The sequence below is a fragment of the Coffea eugenioides genome, chromosome 8, assembly GCF_003713205.1.
Source record: "Coffea eugenioides isolate CCC68of chromosome 8, Ceug_1.0, whole genome shotgun sequence".
Classification (NCBI taxonomy): Eukaryota; Viridiplantae; Streptophyta; class Magnoliopsida; order Gentianales; family Rubiaceae; genus Coffea; species Coffea eugenioides.
The window spans coordinates 45,797,766-45,817,021 of record NC_040042.1 but is presented as its reverse complement, the minus strand read 5'-3'; the positions used below and the strand labels follow the sequence as shown (position 1 = coordinate 45,817,021).

Here is a 19,256-nt window from a genome sequence, read left to right as displayed (position 1 = left end):
TCATTTCTGTCAAGTGGTGTAAACATTTGGTGTAAAGTTACAATTTAGTATAAACGTGAATTTTGTAAACTTAAACAATTAATTCACAATTTTTTTTTATTAATTCACAATATACCAAAATTGTACGAACTTGTTACGCTAAAGGTTGTAAGAATTATAATAATTGGACTGAATTGAACAGAATCAACTAGAGAGACTCGGGAAGTCACGATCCCATGTAGTGTTTACCTCCTCTTCTTAGCGTTCCAAGAAGAGTAGGAGTACATGAAAATAAAAATTTTAAAAAGACGATAAAAAAGAAAAGAAAAGAAAAGAGGGCGCTGACTGTCCCCCAGCTAATACATCACCAAGTGGACAGCAAGAAACCCCCCGGCCCGGCGCCGGCGGTGAGGAATGAACAAACTGCCCGGGCCCAGCTAACACATAACCAGGTGAGGAACGAAAAGAAGGCGGGTTGCCGTCCCGTTGCGGAACGAATAAATTAAACTGCCGGCGGTGAGGAATAGAGTCAGAAAACTGAAAAAGACTACCTAAAAGTTGGGTGTAATCCAGGCAGAGGGGCAAATATAGCTGAGCACCTTAGGGGCATGGTAAAAGGGCTCGACGGTTCCTGTTTCCATGTTGTAGACACCCATGTCTTTGCCTCCACCTCCTGCAGTGGCGCCGTATCCCAACCAGCAATCGTCTGTGAAATAAATATGATTGGGTTTGATTCCTGGGGCTAGTTTACCATTTGAAGGGACCTCAAACGAAACTGTAGCACTATGGCCAAGAAAAAGCGCTCTGTTTCCCAAGCTCTTGATTTCTTTCAAACACAATCGAGATGATGACCATGACCCCCCTTGTCCTTGTCCTCCTCCTCCTCCTCCTGCCGATAAATCCAGCTCAAAAACCTTAAATTCAGCAGTGCCGTACCTAGGCTCACGGCCTTCCACGTCGTCGTCAAAAAAGGGGAAATTATCTCTAGTAACGACCAGGAGCGACTCCTCCCTCTCAGATTCTGCAATGTATAACTGCTTGAGGTACCAAAAGCGATAGCATAAAGTAGCAAGAATCCTAGCTTCTCCATTAATCTTGGGGTTGCAAACCACAACATTTCCCTTCTTATCAACTGCATAGATTTGGCCGTTGTAATAGGTGACGTCGCTGTATACAGACACTCGCAGCACAACTCTGTTCCAGCTTTGGTCCCCTGGCTTCCAGAATGCCAAGAATCTAACGGATCCACAAATGAGCATTACCACATAGTCCTCCTCCTCGGCCTCGCTTGGCCTTGCAGACAACGCGAACTTTTCCACGAAAATAAACGCATCGGGTTCATAGCGATCGTACCCTGGAACAGTATTCTGGTTGGGTAACGGAATTTCGGGACCCGACGAGAAGGGATTCAGCAAACTCATGTCCCCATTTTCTTCGATAACTAATAACCATCCGAACGATTCCAGACACCTCTTACCTTTAAGTTTTGGTAGATTCACTTTGGCCACAACTTCATTCTCCAGCAAACTGTAGAACTCCCGATCACCGACATCGTTTTCATCTTTTGCAGCAACCATGAGACAAGGAATCTGCTTCCATAACGGAATCCCTCTAAAATTCTTCTTCTTGTTTGCCGCCGCAGCTCGCCATGAGGTGCAAACTGCACCGAAAGCCACGTAGTCTTCAATCTTGGTGAGGTGCTGTGCAATAACTTCCAGCATGTCATATTGGAGCTCGCACCAATTTGCCATGGGTCAATTAAAACACAGCCTCTAGCCCCCTGAAAATCAAGTGCAAATCTTTTTTTTTTTTTCCAAAACAAAAAATCAACCAAGATCTAGCAAATTTTTGCCCAATAAGGTTTAGGGTTAGAAGGTTAGGGTTGGGTTGCCATGAGTTTATCAAGGTTAGGGGTTTAAAAACGCACGAGTGACTAAAAGGGTTTCAGTTTCCTTAGATTCTGTTCATTCGTTGTCAGAGATTCGAAGTGGTAACAGGTACGACTAGAGGAAACAGTTTCTATTTTCTGCTCTACTTCCCTTCACCACAATGGGCTGCAAGGATTTGCTGTTGTTATTAGTTATGATAACGGGCTTTCTTTGTACCATAACGGGTTTCAAGGATCTGTTTGATAATTTCAGCTCTTGCTCATTCTGCCGTCTTTTAGGAGGGGGCAAGCTACCATGAGAGTTTTAGAGCCCATGAAGTGAGCCCACTCCTTTGAACCGCTCATGCTTGTCGGGTACTGGACAAGCCCAACCACTTTTCTTTTCTGCGTATCGTTGTAATTTTCTCAACGAAGTTCAAAGTAATGGTCTCTTTGGGTTCCGCCTAATTCGGTCCGCCTGCTGTAATTTTTGTTTACAATATTTGATATACATTCGTACAGTTCCGGCGTACTCGTAGATTTTACACCGTTTAATTGCATGAGTTTACAAATTTTTTGATTGCTTCAAAATTTGTATGAATTTATACTAGATGGTAGAAAAATTATATTAACGGGTCGGACTAAATGAAACTCAACTGGTGAGACCTTTAGATCCCAAGTTTCATGCCAATACAAATCTAGCAATAACGAAAAATAGAAATTTGAAAGGACGATACTCATCACACTATTAATTCATTTGGATGGCGGGCGAGGCTGAATCAAGAAATTGTTATTGATGAAAGGAGGACGGACCATATTGGTCCGCCGTGCTTTATAAGTTGCTCAATCAAAAGTTCTATAAATCGTACCAATCTCATTAAGGATTTCTTTTCTTTTCTTTTTTGGGGTTAGGAAGTTCTTGCACTAAGGACGAGAAAAGCAATATTAATGTGCCTGAAGATATGAAAGCTTGAATTGTTGTTTTGGTTTATTAGATTGTTCATTTGATTGATTGTAGTAGTGCAAAATCGCAAACAATATTTACTTGTGTTATTATCTCTGCAATAGCGCACATATTCTTTTTGGTTCTGATCTAACATTTAAGGGACTGACTGCAAGTAATTAATTATAATTCATGCCAAGAATTTGAATGTTAATGACTAACATATGAAAACAAATAGTAAATCACTCAAATATAGCAATTTTGATGTCGAAATCAATTCCCATTCTTTCTTGGCAAATCCAACACGGTTAGTTTACCTTTCATTTTGGGATAATTTCAGAAATCTCTCTTGAGGTTTCTAACAATTTCATTGGCTTCTTTTAAAACTGTCAGTCATTTGGATCCCAACATTTACATTACTAATGGGTAGATATGGCTTCGTCCTGTCGGTACCACAAATACTGGCATACATTGGAAACAACTGTTCGATTCATCTCTTGGTGTTAGTTTTAGTATAATGGTTCTGCATCAGAGATAGAAAATTTTTTATTTCTTACTTTGATTTGGAAGGAAAGAAGTGCATTTGTGTATCTATTCTATAGGAAAACCAATACATTATTAAGCACCGTTGCTGCTTGAATGCAATTTTTGTCCCTTGGTTGCTGAAACGCATGCACTTCTGTTCTTAATACAGCATAAGTTCTGGTTGGAAAAATGTTTTCAAAGCAATTCAAACCTTGGTAATGAATGCTTAGCCAGAAAATTAATGTTAAACTACTGGCTGTATTTATCAAGCTTTAATAGTGAATGTTTAAAGTGTTTCTTTGGTTACTTCGATGTCTTTTTTTTTTTTTTTTTTAAACTAATAATTAGTTCTTGCAATTTCTTTTGCAAATAGTTTTCATATGCAAAACAAATTACTGAACAAGCTAATCTCCATAGACTACATGTTTAAGGATCCATCTCTTTAGGACTTTACTACTAATCAACATACTTTTTTTTTTTTTTTTGCATAAATTACTATTTTTATTATTTCAAATTTGGGCAAGGTATTTTATATTTCAAAAGTGGGCAAGGTATTTTATATTTCCATCGCGCTAAGCGCGTTTATGCCTCCTAGTTCTGATTATGCATGCCAATATCATACCGTACTTTGCTGGCAAGCTGCTGCTTGACGATACGCAGTATGGTCGTGCTAAGGTATATGAAACGGCATAGTTTTGCCTGTGGGCAGGCACGGTTTGCTATCACTCCCTACTGGCTTCCTCATTGCACTGGAATCAATTAATCCAGCTGTCAAATATCAAAATCAAAAAAAGCAGCCAAATCTTACCAATATGCAATGCTTGATTAATCCATCCCGCAGTTTGCAATCCCGTACATCCAAAGAAAAACCAGATATTAGGCAACTAATCCTCCTCCTGTGGGTTAACCCCACACGTGTTTGCTTCCCAGAAAGTCTAAACCATGATGAAGGGTACATAATTTTGGTCATCAATGTCATCAAGCAATAATTTAAGTCATCTTAAGCATTTGATTTGCCGCAAGTTGGGGCGCATTGAATCTTGACCGGACAAATTATCCTGGTGGCATGCCACCCAAACCCCCGCCTAAAAATAAAAATAGACTAGTACTGTAATATCCAATCTCCTCGATAATCTCATCCCAAGCAGCAACAGCTGCTGCTACAGTGCTTCACTTTTCTGCTATTTAAACTACTGACCCTCAGAATAGCTTGAGAAAACAAGACCAGTTTTATTTTTATTTTTTTTAATAATGTCAGCACCGTGCGTAGCACGGCTATTCACACTAGTTTATGGTAGTATTCTATATTTGGCATCGTATGTTTTACGGTAACATTAAAACAAAGGTAATGTGAAACAAACGAGTAGGCCGCAAAGTATACGTCAATCCCTGGTTTCTATGGACCAAAACTAGAAATCTCCGTAGTTTCCTCGCCAACTTTCTAGGCTTGCCTAGAATCCATAACCATCCGTTGCTTTCATAAATGTGCTCCGGAAATACTAGTGGTTTAACAAATCACCTAATCAGTCCAAACTCCAAAGTGACATAACTTAGATAGATCAAGCGATGCAGCAAGCAGTATTATACCATCATTTTCAAACCAGGTCAACGGTTAGTTGATGGTTTCTGTGAAGTTTGATCTTCGAGGCTAATTTACTCGGACGCTGAGTCCTTTCTCCTTTGCTTATTACCATGATCATTTAACCTGAACTAGTCATCATCCCGCTTTTCTTATTCGTCCGTTCCAAGTTATGGTTCACATTTCAATTAAAAAATATATTCACAAACTTTTAACTATTTTAAAATATCCATATTTTGATATACTTCGTTAGTATAACCTACCTTATTCAACGATTGCTATGAGTTGAACGGTGCAACTTTTATCAATATTTTTGTTATAATTAATGTAAAAGTATAGGCTTCGTTTGGGTTGACTATTTTTCAAATACAATGCTACAGTAATAATATATCTCATCCATACAATATATCAAAAAATTTTCATGTGCATTGTTACGGTAAATTTTTTTAAAAACACCTCAAAAAACAGTTAATCCAAACGGAACCTATAAAGATCGGTCATACTCCTAATATAGACATCCAGTCTATCAAAAAAAATTCTCAGCAAATTTATCCAAACATTTAGAACTATAAGCAAACCCTCCAATCTAGATATAAAAGCAAAAAAGGTGCTTCAATTAAATTTGACCTAGCATTAAGTATCATTTAAATGTCAAAGATTATTTGATGCACGTGTTCAAGGTTAACAGAGTACGATCAGCTTCAAGTTCGCTACAAATTAATTTTTATCACGCGTTCTTTCATTGACAAATACTACTAGTCAACTACTCCTACTCGTAGAGAAGATGCATGAATCAATTCTCTATGTCGAGGCCAAAAACAGTAGTAAAATCAATATGGTGCTTGTACTTTGGCCTAGCGTAAATTATGCTGATAGGTCTACGTTAATGCAGACTAGAACTAAGATTGTATCTGTCTCGCGTCATTATTAGCCTCTCTCTCTCTCTCTCTCTCTCGTTCAAGCGAGCTATCATCCTAAACCGGATCAACACGTTAGGCGTCTACACTCTACCGACCGCGCCCATGGTCCACCATTAGTCCAGTACATCACCATGCGGGCTGTTGCCCTTTTTCTCTTTTAAGACCAATAATTAGGAGGATTGGACCGTCGGTTTATGTTTGTATAAAAGCATTGAGGATTTTTTTTTTTAATTTTAAAAAAACTCAAAAGTCCGATAGTGCTCCCCAGTGAACCCCACTATTTCACTTTTTTTTTTTGGTTGGTTTTTCGTTTTATTGAATTACAAAACATATCTATCTATATGCTAGTCCAAAAGAAACTTAGGCGATAAATGAGAGTGTATTGTATGGCCTACTTTTACTGGATATACTAACATCAATCCTGTCCCATCAATTGAGTAGGGTGAGTCCTTCATGTCTGTACTCGCAGAATTAAGGAGGACACGCTTATTTGTTTGGATTGCTCTTTTTAAAAATTTATGCAAAAAAATATATTGAAATAATTTGATATACGTGAAATAAAATAATAATTAAAAAATATATTCATTGAAAATTTAAAAATTTTTTTACGAAAAATCACAATCCAAAATTTTATTTTTGTTGAGGAAAATATGAATTTTATAGATATTGTGACTACTCTTTCCAAATCTATCTTTTTTTCTTTTCATAGTTCCTGCATTTACGTAAATGAATATCATACTGCTATTTATTTGTGATGTAAAACTATACTTTTTATGACTTAAGCACTTAGGAAAAGTCTGAAGTAACGATCGTTATGGTAACGAAACTGTTTTTACCTGATATAACAGGTAAAAACACTTTTAATGACTATTTGATTACCTATTGTACTGGTCATCTAAATAAGATAGTGCCTAAAAATTTGGTTAGTAAGTTTTACATAAAAAATAGTAAGTTAACTCGATAAATTAGTAACTTTTATGTTTCAAAAAGTAAATTGGAATAAATATGGAACTTACTTTTTTTTAAAAATAAATTACTACTCTATATCCGAAACTTACTTTTTGAAGAGTAAGTTTAGTTCAAGTAATAGTAAGTTTTTATAGATTAATAGTAAATATTGTTGATAGAATAGTAAATTTGGTTAGTGGTCAAAACCTACTAATTTGTGGTGTAAATTTACTATTTTACTTAAAAAACTTATATGAAACAAGTATTAGAAAGTTTATTTGAAATAATGCTAAGATTTTTTTATTAATGATTGAAACTTAGTATTATAGTTAGTAATTACTCGTAATGTAAATGTATGATACACAATTGTACGTATCATTTATAAATGCTATATGTTTTAAGCATTTTAAATATACTATGAAAACTATTTTTTTTTTTTTTTTGCATATGACCTTATAAAATATGCAAGAATAATTTGTCATATTATAAATTTTGAATTATTTTTGAATTTGTGAAAGATTAGAAAGTTTGGATGACAATAACAACAAATCTTTCGAGTTATATATAGAATTGCACTTATCTATACATCGCAATTTCCATATATTAATACCTATCAATATAATAAAATGGTAAAGTTTTAATTTAATTTATTTACTGGGTCACAAGTATAAAAGTTAAAGTTGTATTATAATAACAACAAATCTTTTGAGTTGTATATAAAATAGCACTTACTTATACATCACAATTTTCATATATTAATGCCTATGAATTTAATAAAATGTTAAATTTTTAATAAATTTATTTTTCTAGGTCACAAGTATAAAAATGAAAGTTGCATTAACGTAGCATAATCTTTGAAAATTATAGTAAAATTACCCATATGTTAAGTTCTGTGACTTTCAAACATACTTTGTATCATTTACATTATGGATTTGTATCCATATTTTTTCTATCAAACTCTTTTTTTATTGGCAAATGGTATGTAAATTATTATAAAATGTATTTTATAATAATCATAATTTTTTATAGATGAATGTTATGTAAACTGTTAAAATTATCAATTCAAAAATGACTAAATCTTATTACTTTATGGCGTATATTAGTCTAATTGACTAAAAAATTACTGCAATCATATGTACCTTGATTGTTGAATTGAAATTTTCTTTATTACTAGTACAAGTTCTTCTAATCAAAGCAAAATAAAATCAAATAGCTTTTCCTTTTGTATGTAGTAGTTATGCTTAGTAGAAAATTATTAAACCATTTTTACAATACATAATTTCTCCTAAAATTAGTAACATTTTCCATGACCTCTAACCTTGTCAATAATACTAACCACCGACATGTAGATAATCTTAAAAGCAAAAGCCATCAGTATGACAAAAAAAGAATATTTTCAAGCTGAATGAAAAAATTGCGATTCTAGAAAAAATTGCGATTCTATATCAAAAAAAATTCATCATGAATAAAAATGAATTGCAAAGTTATCACATTTCTAATTTCATATGCAACCAGAATTTCATGCAGCATTACTTTAGAGCAACTTTCCTTTTTCACACTAGGGAACCAATCTCAATCTCTCCGTCTCTTTTATTTTTTTCTTTAACCATTAAATGGGGTCAAAGTTGTTAGCAGTAAAATACTAATTAAATTTAATTCCATTTCAAGCTCTAGTTAATTGTATTTGAGACTCGTAGTGAAAAAAAATTGTTGTTAAAATAACATTGTATCATAGTGTACTAATTATTTTAGGACCATTTTATATGTGAACTAAATTTAATTTAAATTATACAATAGATTATATATGCATGTGATTTTCATTTATAATTGTTGGATCCCATTTTCATGAACAATCTCCCAAGGAAAAAAGTCCAGATCATACTGATTTTCTTATATTAATTGTTATACTAATTTTGTCATTTTTATTGTTATATTATTTCTCATTTTGTTTGGGCTTTAACTCTTATTATTTCTTGTGCCCTAGATGTAAATTTATTAAAACTTTGTCATCTTATTATATTCATAGGCGTTAAATTATAAAAATTATGATATATAAACAAGTGATATTCTATATATAACTAGGAAAATTTGTCGTTATTGTTATCCAAACTTTCAAACTTTTCAAAAATTGAAAATGATTAAAAATTTACAATACGACAAAATTTTATTACATATTTACGAGATTATGTGAAAAGTCAAAATATTTTTCATAGTATTTTAAAATATATAAATACAAATTTTTTTAAATTGTACATATAATCATGTATTATACAGGTATATTACGAGTACTTACTAACTAAGGTACTAAGCATTAATCATTAACAAAACATCTTATCATTATTTCAAATAAATTTCCTAATACTAGTTTGAAATATCTTTTAAAGTAAAATAGTACATGTGTCTCATAAATTAGTAAGTTTTGATTATTAATCAAATTTACCATGTTATCAGTAAGAATTACTATTTATGTATAAAAACTTACTATTTCTTGAATTAAACTTACTCTCTAAAAAGTAAGTTTGTGATATAAAGTAGTAATTTATTTATTTAAAAAGTAAGTTTAATAGTTATTCCAATTTATCTTTTGAAGTATAAAAGTTACTAATTTATTATGGCTAACTTACTATTTTAGATGGGACACTTACTTTCTTATTTTTAAGTGTTATCTTATTTAGGTGGATAGGTCCATCAAGTAATCAAATGGTCGCTAAAATTGCAACAACCTATTACATCAGGTAAAAAACTATTTCGTTACTATAACTATCGTTACTAAAGCATTGTCCTAAGCACATATTCATCGTTACTATTACCAATAGAGTTTGATATCTTAACTTAGAGTAATCGGACAAGTTACCAAAATCTAATATTCTTGTACTGGTATTTCTGCTCGACTACAATTGTCTTTTAACATCAAAGTCAATTTCTAGGAATGAATGAGATGAACAACGGAAAGCGCAGTACACTATTGAGTGTACCAAAAATGCTTTACGCTTTTCACTTAACCCACCTTTTAACATCTAAAACCATTAACAACTATGCAAATACAAGCAAGGTTAATCACCAACGTAAATGCATGTTACCGATGGGCCCATCACAATGGGCAATCACAGAATAATTTTTGTTAAAGAATCTTCACGTTACTGAATACAGGGATTAGCAATGTCATGAATCACGATACCTTTTTCCCTGATACGATTAAAGCATCGACATTAGCATATACTATCATGCAAATTTATGAATGATAAACCTTACAAGATCTACCCAAGATTGTACAAGACTGTATTTGCAAGGGACATTAGCTATGTAATGCAAGTCACAAGACTTCTTACTTGTCTTAGTATTCCTTCATGCAAATGAAGTAGGAAACTGGATGGAAGAGGCTGGTTTAAGACTAACTCATCGCTGTACCATCTGTAATCTAGTTTAATATTCAAGGGAAAGTGGATATGTTCAGAACGTAAAGGTAACAAAACCACTGTGCATCGTGTGATCATCGAGTATAGAAGCTAAATGATAGAAAATATCGGAAGACAATTATTAGATTATAGATCTCCAATGTTGATGTAACAGAAGTTGATGGAGAAGCTCCTGAGGAACATAATTAAATTCTTCTCCCTGTAGAATGCAAGAATGTCAAAGCTATATCAGTATTTTAGGTGATAAATTTCCTGGTTGCTCGAAATCAATTACGAAGACAGTTCAGTTTCAGGACATTGAAATCACCAGTTTCAGCATTTATTTTTTAACAGAAGCAGTAAATAAATTTGTCGGGAAATAAGTATAATTTGGCTAGGATTTACGTTACATTAGATTATCAGCGCCAGCTGACAGTAAAATGAAACAGAAATTAAAAAAATGATCGGTGCCCTACAAAGAAATTATTTGAGGGGATAAACAAAGTGATTTCAAAAAAGACAAGGGACAATTTGCATGAACAATAAACAACATGAGGGTTTCGCTAGCATCTACTACTAAAACTTGGGTGTAATCGAGGCTGAGGGGCAAATGCTGCTGAGCATTTGAGGTCCATGGTAGAAGGGCTCAATGGTTCCCGTTTTCATCATGTCATAGACACCAATTTCTTTGCCTCCTCCTCCTTTAATATTGATATATCCGGACCAGCAATCGTCCGTGAAGTAAATATGATTGGGTTTGACTCCGGGAGTCGGATTATCATCGGAAGGAACCTCAGACGAAGTTGAAGCACTATGGCCAATAAAAAGCTCTCTGTTTCCCAAGCTCTTGACTTGTTTCAATCGAGGGGATGACCCCCCCTTTCCCTCCTCCTCCTCCTCCTCCTCCTGATAAATCCACCTCAACTATCTTAAGTTGGGCTGTACAGTACTTAGGCTCAGGATCATCCACGCCATGAGGGTAATGGGCAAAATTATCTCTAGCAACAACCAGAAGCGACTCCTCCCTCTCAGATTCTACAAATGTATAACTCCTTCAGGTACCAAAACGGATAATCTTAAGTAGCAAGAATCCAAACTTCTCCAACACTGGGATTGCAGTCGGCAATATTTCCTCATTGCAATAGGTGATGTCGCTGTATAAAATTCTCGCAGCTCATTTCTGTATCATATGTAATCTGGTTGAATATTCAAGGCTTGGAAACCTGGCTTCCCTTCAACAGAGAAGTGTTTCACAGCAAAGTGATCCTTCAAATCATCTATTAGACTCTTGTAGAAGACTGCATACTCCTCCCTGGTAATCTCTGCAGGCTGTCGAAGCAAGATAGTGTTTAGTGTGTTTTCTCCTTGCTGCCATTCTACAACCCCTTTGACCCTTTGAGCCCTCTCCTGCCCCAAGTGATTTTACATCCCTCTGCTTCCTTTCTTCACTCACATTCCACCAACTTCATACCTCCTCTTGCATGGACAATGAAGGCTAGCAACCTCCACCACCGCTTCAGCCTCCGCCATTGTTATTCCTCGGACATGGCCGCCATCCTTCTGTGGAGTTGGGCTATTGCATTTATTGTGATAGCCGCTTCCATACAAAAGGTAGACTTCAAGAACACAATGGAACTGTCCATAGAAAATTCGATCATCACTGTGGCAAATGCTACAATGCTTTCGAGACTGCCGTGGATCTTTCTTGTAAGAGATGAATTGGGTAGCTGATAAACTCAGAATGCTTCGACAATGCCATTGTGTTCTTGAAGTCCACCCTTTTAATGGAAGCGGCTATCATAATAAATGCAATAGCCCAATTCTACAAAAGGATGGCGGCCATGTCTGCGGTATACCATTGGCGGAGGCCGAAGTGGTGGTGGAGGTTGCTGGCCTTCATTGTCCATGCAAGAGGAGGTATGAAGTTGGTGGAATGTGAGTGAAGAAAGGAAGCAGAGGGATGTAAAATCACTTGGGGCAGGAGAAGGCTCAAAGGGTCAAAGGGATTGTAGAATGTCAGCAAGGAGAAAACACACTAAACACTAATTTAAAGGACTTTGAGGCTTTGCGGTTGTTTGATACTCTACTGTGTTATTGCACCCCTCGTACAGAACATATGTATTTGTAGGGTATGCTTAATGATCCTTCGTACAGAACATATGTATTTGTAGGGTATGCTTAATGATCCTTCTTACTGCTTTGTAGAGGTGGCAAAATGGGCGGGATGGGCGGGATTTGCTTGGGTTTGTGATGGAACCGAGTCATATGGGCTTGGGCCCAATCTTACCCATATGTGTTTTGGGACTAACTTGGGCGGGATCACTTTGGGATGGGTTTAGATTGATCCCGCCCAATGCCCAAATCTATTTTCTATATATATTTTTTCCTTTAATTCATTTTTACTTTTTTATATAATTTTAATATTTTTGATTTATTAAATTTTTTTTAGTTTTATTAAATAAACATGCAAGTGCTTTATACTCAGGATTCCCATTAAAAATTGGATTAACAAATAAAGGAAAAAATAGATATACAGTCATATTCCAACATATATCAAGATGGCCAAGATACTTAAGGTGTTGAATATTTATCATCATCATTGTTCAAAGATGACAGGTCTAAATTGACTGAAATGTTGAAAATTCTTATGGATAATGACTAAGAAAACTACTAGATTATATTCTCTAGTATGGCTATAAAAATTGTTAAAGATAATTTTTGAATCTAAGACTCCGTTTGGATTGGCTATTTTTTCAAAAAATAAGTTTTTCAAATACAATGTTACAGTAATATGCAATAACTCAAAAAACATCCCATCCATATTAGTATATCAAATATTTCAAAAAAAAATTATAGTAAAAATTTTTCATATACACTGCTATAATAAAATATTTCAAAAATACCCCCCAAAAATAGCTAAACCAAACAGAGCCCTTGTTATTTGAGCCCAATGGGTACCCAAGTATTTCCCAAGTATTCCCATCAATTAATGGGTACAATTGGGATTTGTCCCATTTTAAACCCAATATCAAAATCCAATACCCATCCCGCCCAAAGTCCCCATGGGCATGGGTAACCCATTGGGACTTGGGACAAATTGCCACCTCTACTGCTTTGTCATTCTATTCTATAAAACTTTTGCTTCATGTTTTAGAACTTTTGGTTCTTAAATAGTTTTTTTTTTTTTTTTTTTGGGTGCGTGTGGTCGTCTGATTGTGTTGTGTTGTATCACATTTTGTTCTGGCAATTGGAGATTTATGCTTCCCCCTCTGCTTTGCCTTTTCTTTCCTTAATTCTTCTGTTGCGTGCTACAGTGAAATTGGGAAGTAAAGACTCAAAGGGCACTTGATAATGCCAACAAACCCAATATAGCAAAATTCAACAACATGGTAGTAATGCAAACAATTAAATGCACTGCGGAAGACTTTAATAGTGCAGGAGAAGGAAAAGCAACCATTCGACTTGTGCAAGAACAAGCTAAATCGGAGTCTTTTTTTTTTCAACAGAAAGTAGCGTACCACAATCCACGATAGTTCTCACTACTCTATATATGCATATAACCGGCAAAACTCCGCGAGGCAAAAGGACGTACAAGAAAGCTATTTAAAGAATTAAAATGATGATGGCAAAAAGGGTGAACAAACATCATAATTTTCCTTAGACTACTACTGAATTAAGTAGCGTTCGACAGCCACTCTGCTTCTAAACAGGGAATTGTGGATCTCTTTTCCTCCACCTATTGGGACCATATATATACAGAAAAAGGCGATCACCTTCTCGCCCTCAGAAATAAAGCCTTCATGCAATAGGTCGGTCAGGCTGTTTGTTTTGCACTCTACTATGGTTATTACACTCACGTAGGATGATCACATATATAAAACAAAACATGTACTATTTGGTATGCTAATTTACTTAATCATCCTTCTTACTGCTGTCTTACAAACTTTGTCATTCTATAAAATTTTGGCTTTTAAGTAATTTTGCTTCATTTTTAGAACTTTTGACTTCTTAATATACATTCATGCATTCATACAAACATACATACATACATATATACATACATATACATATATATATATATATATACGCGCGAGCGCACACACACACACTCTCCATTCTCCAAGATTCTGTTGTACTGTCTCATTCTCCAAGATTTATCCTTCCTCTGTTTTTCCTTTCCCTATATAGCCAAATCCAAGTAATAAATACTTTGAATTTATGCACTGTGAAGACTTAAAATAGTGCAAGAGAATGACAAGAAAGCATTTTGATTGGTGCAAGAACAAGCTAAAGCCGGGTCTTCTTTTTTTGGTGGAAAGTAGTAGCGTAGCACGGTCCACAACCATATGCATACGGACATGCGTATAACCAGCCAGCAAAACATCAGCAAAGCAAAAGTACTATTTTAAGAATGAAAATAATAATAATGGCAAAAAGGGTGAAAATCATAATTAGCCTTAGAAACCATGGAAGTGAATCTTTCCGATTACACATGCAATATAGGTCAGGTTTTAAAGCCGATGAAATGCATGCACACCTGAACAACTACAAACTCAGGAAGGGTTTGAGACACAGATAAATTTAAGGAGTGAATTCTGCGAACAAAATGCATTTATCCTTTGCACGTCAGTTGTACGATCGAAATTTTACTCTCTCTTTTTTCTTTTTTTCTTTTTTTTTTACAAATTATGCTAGTTATACAATAGAAATCTACTTTGACCAAAAAAGAGAAGGAAATTTTTTTGTTTTATCGAAAAATGATTAGTACCCCGCTCGATTCTCTCCTACGTGATCAAATGATTTTCTTAGGCCATTTTGACATTAATTAGAGTAGTTTATCACCCCGTGCAAACTGCAAAGCACAGAATTATCAAACTATTGAAAATGTATGTGGTCGAGAGACAAAATTTACTCGTGTTTGATATGGATTCCTTCATTATTCAGGGAAGGGGGGGGGGGGCGGGGGGGAAAGGGAAACAAGGATGTACTCTCCACGCGGCAATGCTAAATGTAGGCAAATTGAACCCTAAACTGGCAAATTGAAGTTGAACCGTGAACAACATTTCCCTTCTCAAAGCTTACAGCAATTTTTCTTTTCCTTTTTAGTAAAAGCACGTGTGTGTGTGTGTGTACACAAACAAACACACATACACATACATGGGATCAAATCAGAGCTCTCCATACAAATTCCATTTCTTGACAATTAACCTAATAATAAGAGTTCATTTTTTTTTTATATATACTGACAATATATATATTATTATGATTTGATGCATAACACATGAGTAAAATTTGAATTTGAATTAAAACAGTGCTTTCCATCCAACAAGTTGATAAATGACAGTTTAAATGAGTGATAGTTATTGTTATTTTTCAATATTGAAAAGCAAGGCAAAGAGATGAAAAGACGCATTAACATATAGGAGTGCTAGATTATCAAGAGAGAGAGAGAGAGATGGGAGTACTACGAATTATTTAGCACATTTATATATTTTTGTGCCACCCAAAGTCTAAATTTTGGTAGTGAAGAAAAAAAAATCTTTACCAAAATCCCATAAATATTATGAGCTTTTCTATCATTTTGGTGCTAGGGATGTGGATTTAGACTACAGATTGAGTCCTACATATTTATTTTTCTTCTCAAACGAAATTCTTTCCTCACAAAATTGTTAATGAAAATTGTTGCGATTCGCTAGAATCGGTAGCTCAAGCTGCTAATGGACCACTAAGGTGGTTCATTTTCATATCAGATTTAATGTTTAGCAGTTTCGTGCTAAGTAGAGCTGGCAATTTGTCCCAAGTCCCAATGGGCTACCCATGCCCAAAGGAACTTTGGGCGGGATGGGTATTATAATTTGGTATTGGGTTTAAGTTGGGACACATCCCAACTATACCCATTAATGAATGGGAAATACTTGGGTACCCATTGGGCTCAAATGGCAAGGGCTCCGTTTGGATTAGCTGTTTTTGGTAGGTGTTTTTGAAATATTTTATTGTAGCAGTGTATATGAAAAATTTTTACTATAAATTTTTTTTGAAATATTTGATATATTAATATGGATGGGATGTTTCTTGAGCTATTGTATATTACTGTAACATTGTATTTGAAAAACTTATTTTTTGAAAAAAAAGTCAATCCAAACGGAATCTTAGATTCAAAAATTATCTTTAACAATTTTTATAGTCATACTAGAGAATATAATCTAGTAGTTTTTCTAGTCATTATCCACAAGAATTTTCAACATTTCAGTCAATTTAGACCTGTCATCTTTGGACAATGATGAGGATAAATATTCAACACCTTAAGTACCTTGGTCATCTTGATATATGTTGGAATATGACTGTATATCTATTTTTTCCTTTATTTGTTAATCCAATTTTTTATGGGAATCCTGAGTATAAAGCACTTGCATGTTTATTTAATAAAACTAAAAAAAATTTAATAAATCAAAAATATTAAAATTATATAAAAAATAAAAATGAATTAAAGGAAAAAAAATATGTAGAAAATAGATTTGGGTATTGGGCGGGATCAATCTAAACCCATCCCAAAATGATCCCGCTCAAGTTAGTCCCAAAACACATATGGGTAAGGTTGGGCCCAAACCCATATGACTCGGTTCCATCTCAAACCCAAGCAAATCCCGCCCATCCCGCCCATTTTGCCACCTCTAGTGCTAAGTAATGAAAAAAATGAGCGTCGAGCGGCCAGTTAAAATTTGGTGCGAATAACAATTGGCGTAAAATTAATACCAAGACAAAGAATGTCAAAGTGCTGCGTCTGTGATTCATTATCGCGCCAAGCTACATGATCCTGCTTGCTTTGTAGGTCTATTATTAGGCCGCGGGTAGAAAACAAATACGACTTGCGAACAAATTCCAGCATCCGCAGCAAGGGTATACATACCGTAAAGAGTAAATTGAAACATTAATGGCTACGATTTCAGAGCATCACATTAATTTATGGTACGAATAAGTCCTATATGGATCATTTCTGTCAAGTTGTGTAAACATTTGGTGTAAAGTTACAATTTAGTGTAAACGTGAATTTTGTAAACTTAAACAATTAATTCACAATTTTTTTTTATTAATTCACAATATACGAAAATTGTACGAACTTGTTATGCTAAAGGTTGTAAGAATTATAATAATTGGACTGAATTGAACAGAATCAACTAGAGAGACTCGGGAAGTCACGATCCCATGTATTGTTTACCTCCTCTTCTTAGTGTTCCAAGAAGAGTAGGAGTACATGAAAATAAAAATTAAAAAAAGACGATAAAAAAGAAAAGAAAAGAAAAGAAAAGAAAAGAAAAGAGGGCGCTGACTGTCCCCCAGCTAATACATCACCAAGTGGACAGCAAGAAACACCCCGGCCCGGCGCCGGCGGTGAGGAATGAACAAACTGCCCGGGCCCAGCTAACACATAACCAGGTGAGGAACGAAAAGAAGGCGGGTTGCCGGCCCGTTGCGGAACGAATAAATTAAACTGCCGGCGGTGAGGAATAGAGTCAGAAAACTGAAAAAGACTACCTAAAAGTTGGGTGTAATCCAGGCAGAGGGGCAAATATAGCTGAGCACCTTAGGGGCATGGTAAAAGGGCTCGACGGTTCCTGTTTCCATGTTGTAGACACCCATGTCTTTGCCTCCACCTCCTGCAGTGGCGCCGTATCCCAACCAGCAATCGTCTGTGAAGTAAATATGATTGGGTTTGATTCCTGGGGCTAGTTTACCATTTGAAGGGACCTCAAACGAAACTGTAGCACTATGGCCAAGAAAAAGCGCTCTGTTTCCCAAGCTCTTGATTTCTTTCAAACACAATCGAGATGATGACCATGACCCCCCTTGTCCTTGTCCCCCTCTGCCTCCTCCTGCCGATAAATCCAGCTCAAAAACCTTAAATTCAGCAGTGCCGTACCTAGGCTCACGGTCTTCCACGTCGTCGTCAAAAAAGGGGAAATTATCTCTAGTAACGACCAGGAGCGACTCCTCCCTCTCAGATTCTGCAATGTATAACTGCTTGAGGTCCCAAAAGCGATAGCATAAAGTAGCAAGAATCCTAGCTTCTCCATTATTCTTGGGGTTGCAAACCACAACATTTCCCTTCTTATCAACTGCATAGATTTGGCCGTCGTAATAGGTGACGTCGCTGTATACAGACACTCGCAGCACAACTCTGTTCCAGCTTTGGTCCCCTGGCTTCCAGAATGCCAAGAATCTAACGGATCCACAAATGAGCATTACCACATAGTCCTCCTCCTCCTCCTCGGCCTCGCTTGGCCTTGCAGACAACGCGAATTTTTCCACGAAAATAAACGCATCGGGTTCATAGCGATCGTACCCTGGAATAGTATTCTGGTTGGGTAACGGAATTTCGGGACCCGACGAGAAGGGATTCAGCAAACTCATGTCCCCTTTTTCTTCTATAACTAATAACCATCCTAACGATTCCAGCCACCTCTTACCTTTAAGTTTTGGTAGATTCACTTTGGCCACAACTTCATTCTCCAGCAAACTGTAGAACTCCCGATCACCGACATCGTTTTCATCTTTTGCAGCAACCATGAGACAAGGAATCTGCTTCCATAACGGAATCCCTCTAAAATTCTTCTTCTTGTTTGCCGCCGCAGCTCGCCATGAGGTGCAAACTGCACCGAAAGCCACGTAGTCTTCAATCTTGGTGAGGTGCTGTGCAATAACTTCCAGCATGTCATATTGGAGCTCGCACCAATTTGCCATGGGTCAATTAAAACACAGCCTCTAGCCCCCTGAAAATCAAGTGCAAATCTTTTTTTTTTTTTCCAAAACAAAAAATCAACCAAGATCTAGCAAATTTTTGCTCAATAAGCTTAGGGTTGGGTTGCCATGAGTTTATTAAGGTTAGGGGTTTAAAAACGCACGAGTGACAAAAGGGTTTCAGTTTCCTTAGATTCTGTTCATTCGTTGTCAGAGATTCGAAGTGGTAACAGGTACGACTAAAGGAAACAGTTTCTATTTTCTGCTCTACTTCTTTTCACCACCACAATGGGCTGCAAGGATTTGCTGTTATGAGTTATGATAACGGGCTTTCTTTGTACCATAACGGGTTTCAAGGATCTGT

General features: G+C 35.7%; 1 protein-coding gene across 1 annotated transcript; it reads right to left on the bottom strand.

Annotated features, from left to right (window-relative positions):
- Positions 1 to 530: 530 nt before the first annotated feature.
- Positions 531 to 1,730, bottom strand: LOC113780902 (putative F-box protein At5g55150). The gene has a single exon (XM_027326684.1). The coding sequence runs from the start codon at positions 1,728 to 1,730 to the stop codon at positions 531 to 533; it is 1,200 nt and encodes a 399-aa protein (XP_027182485.1).
- Positions 1,731 to 19,256: the final 17,526 nt, after the last annotated feature.

What these genes read in the sequence shown, in the direction of transcription:
- LOC113780902 (XM_027326684.1), bottom strand. Translation starts at nt 1,730, where the DNA reads ATGGCAAATTGGTGCGAGCTCCAATATGACATGCTGGAAGTTATTGCA.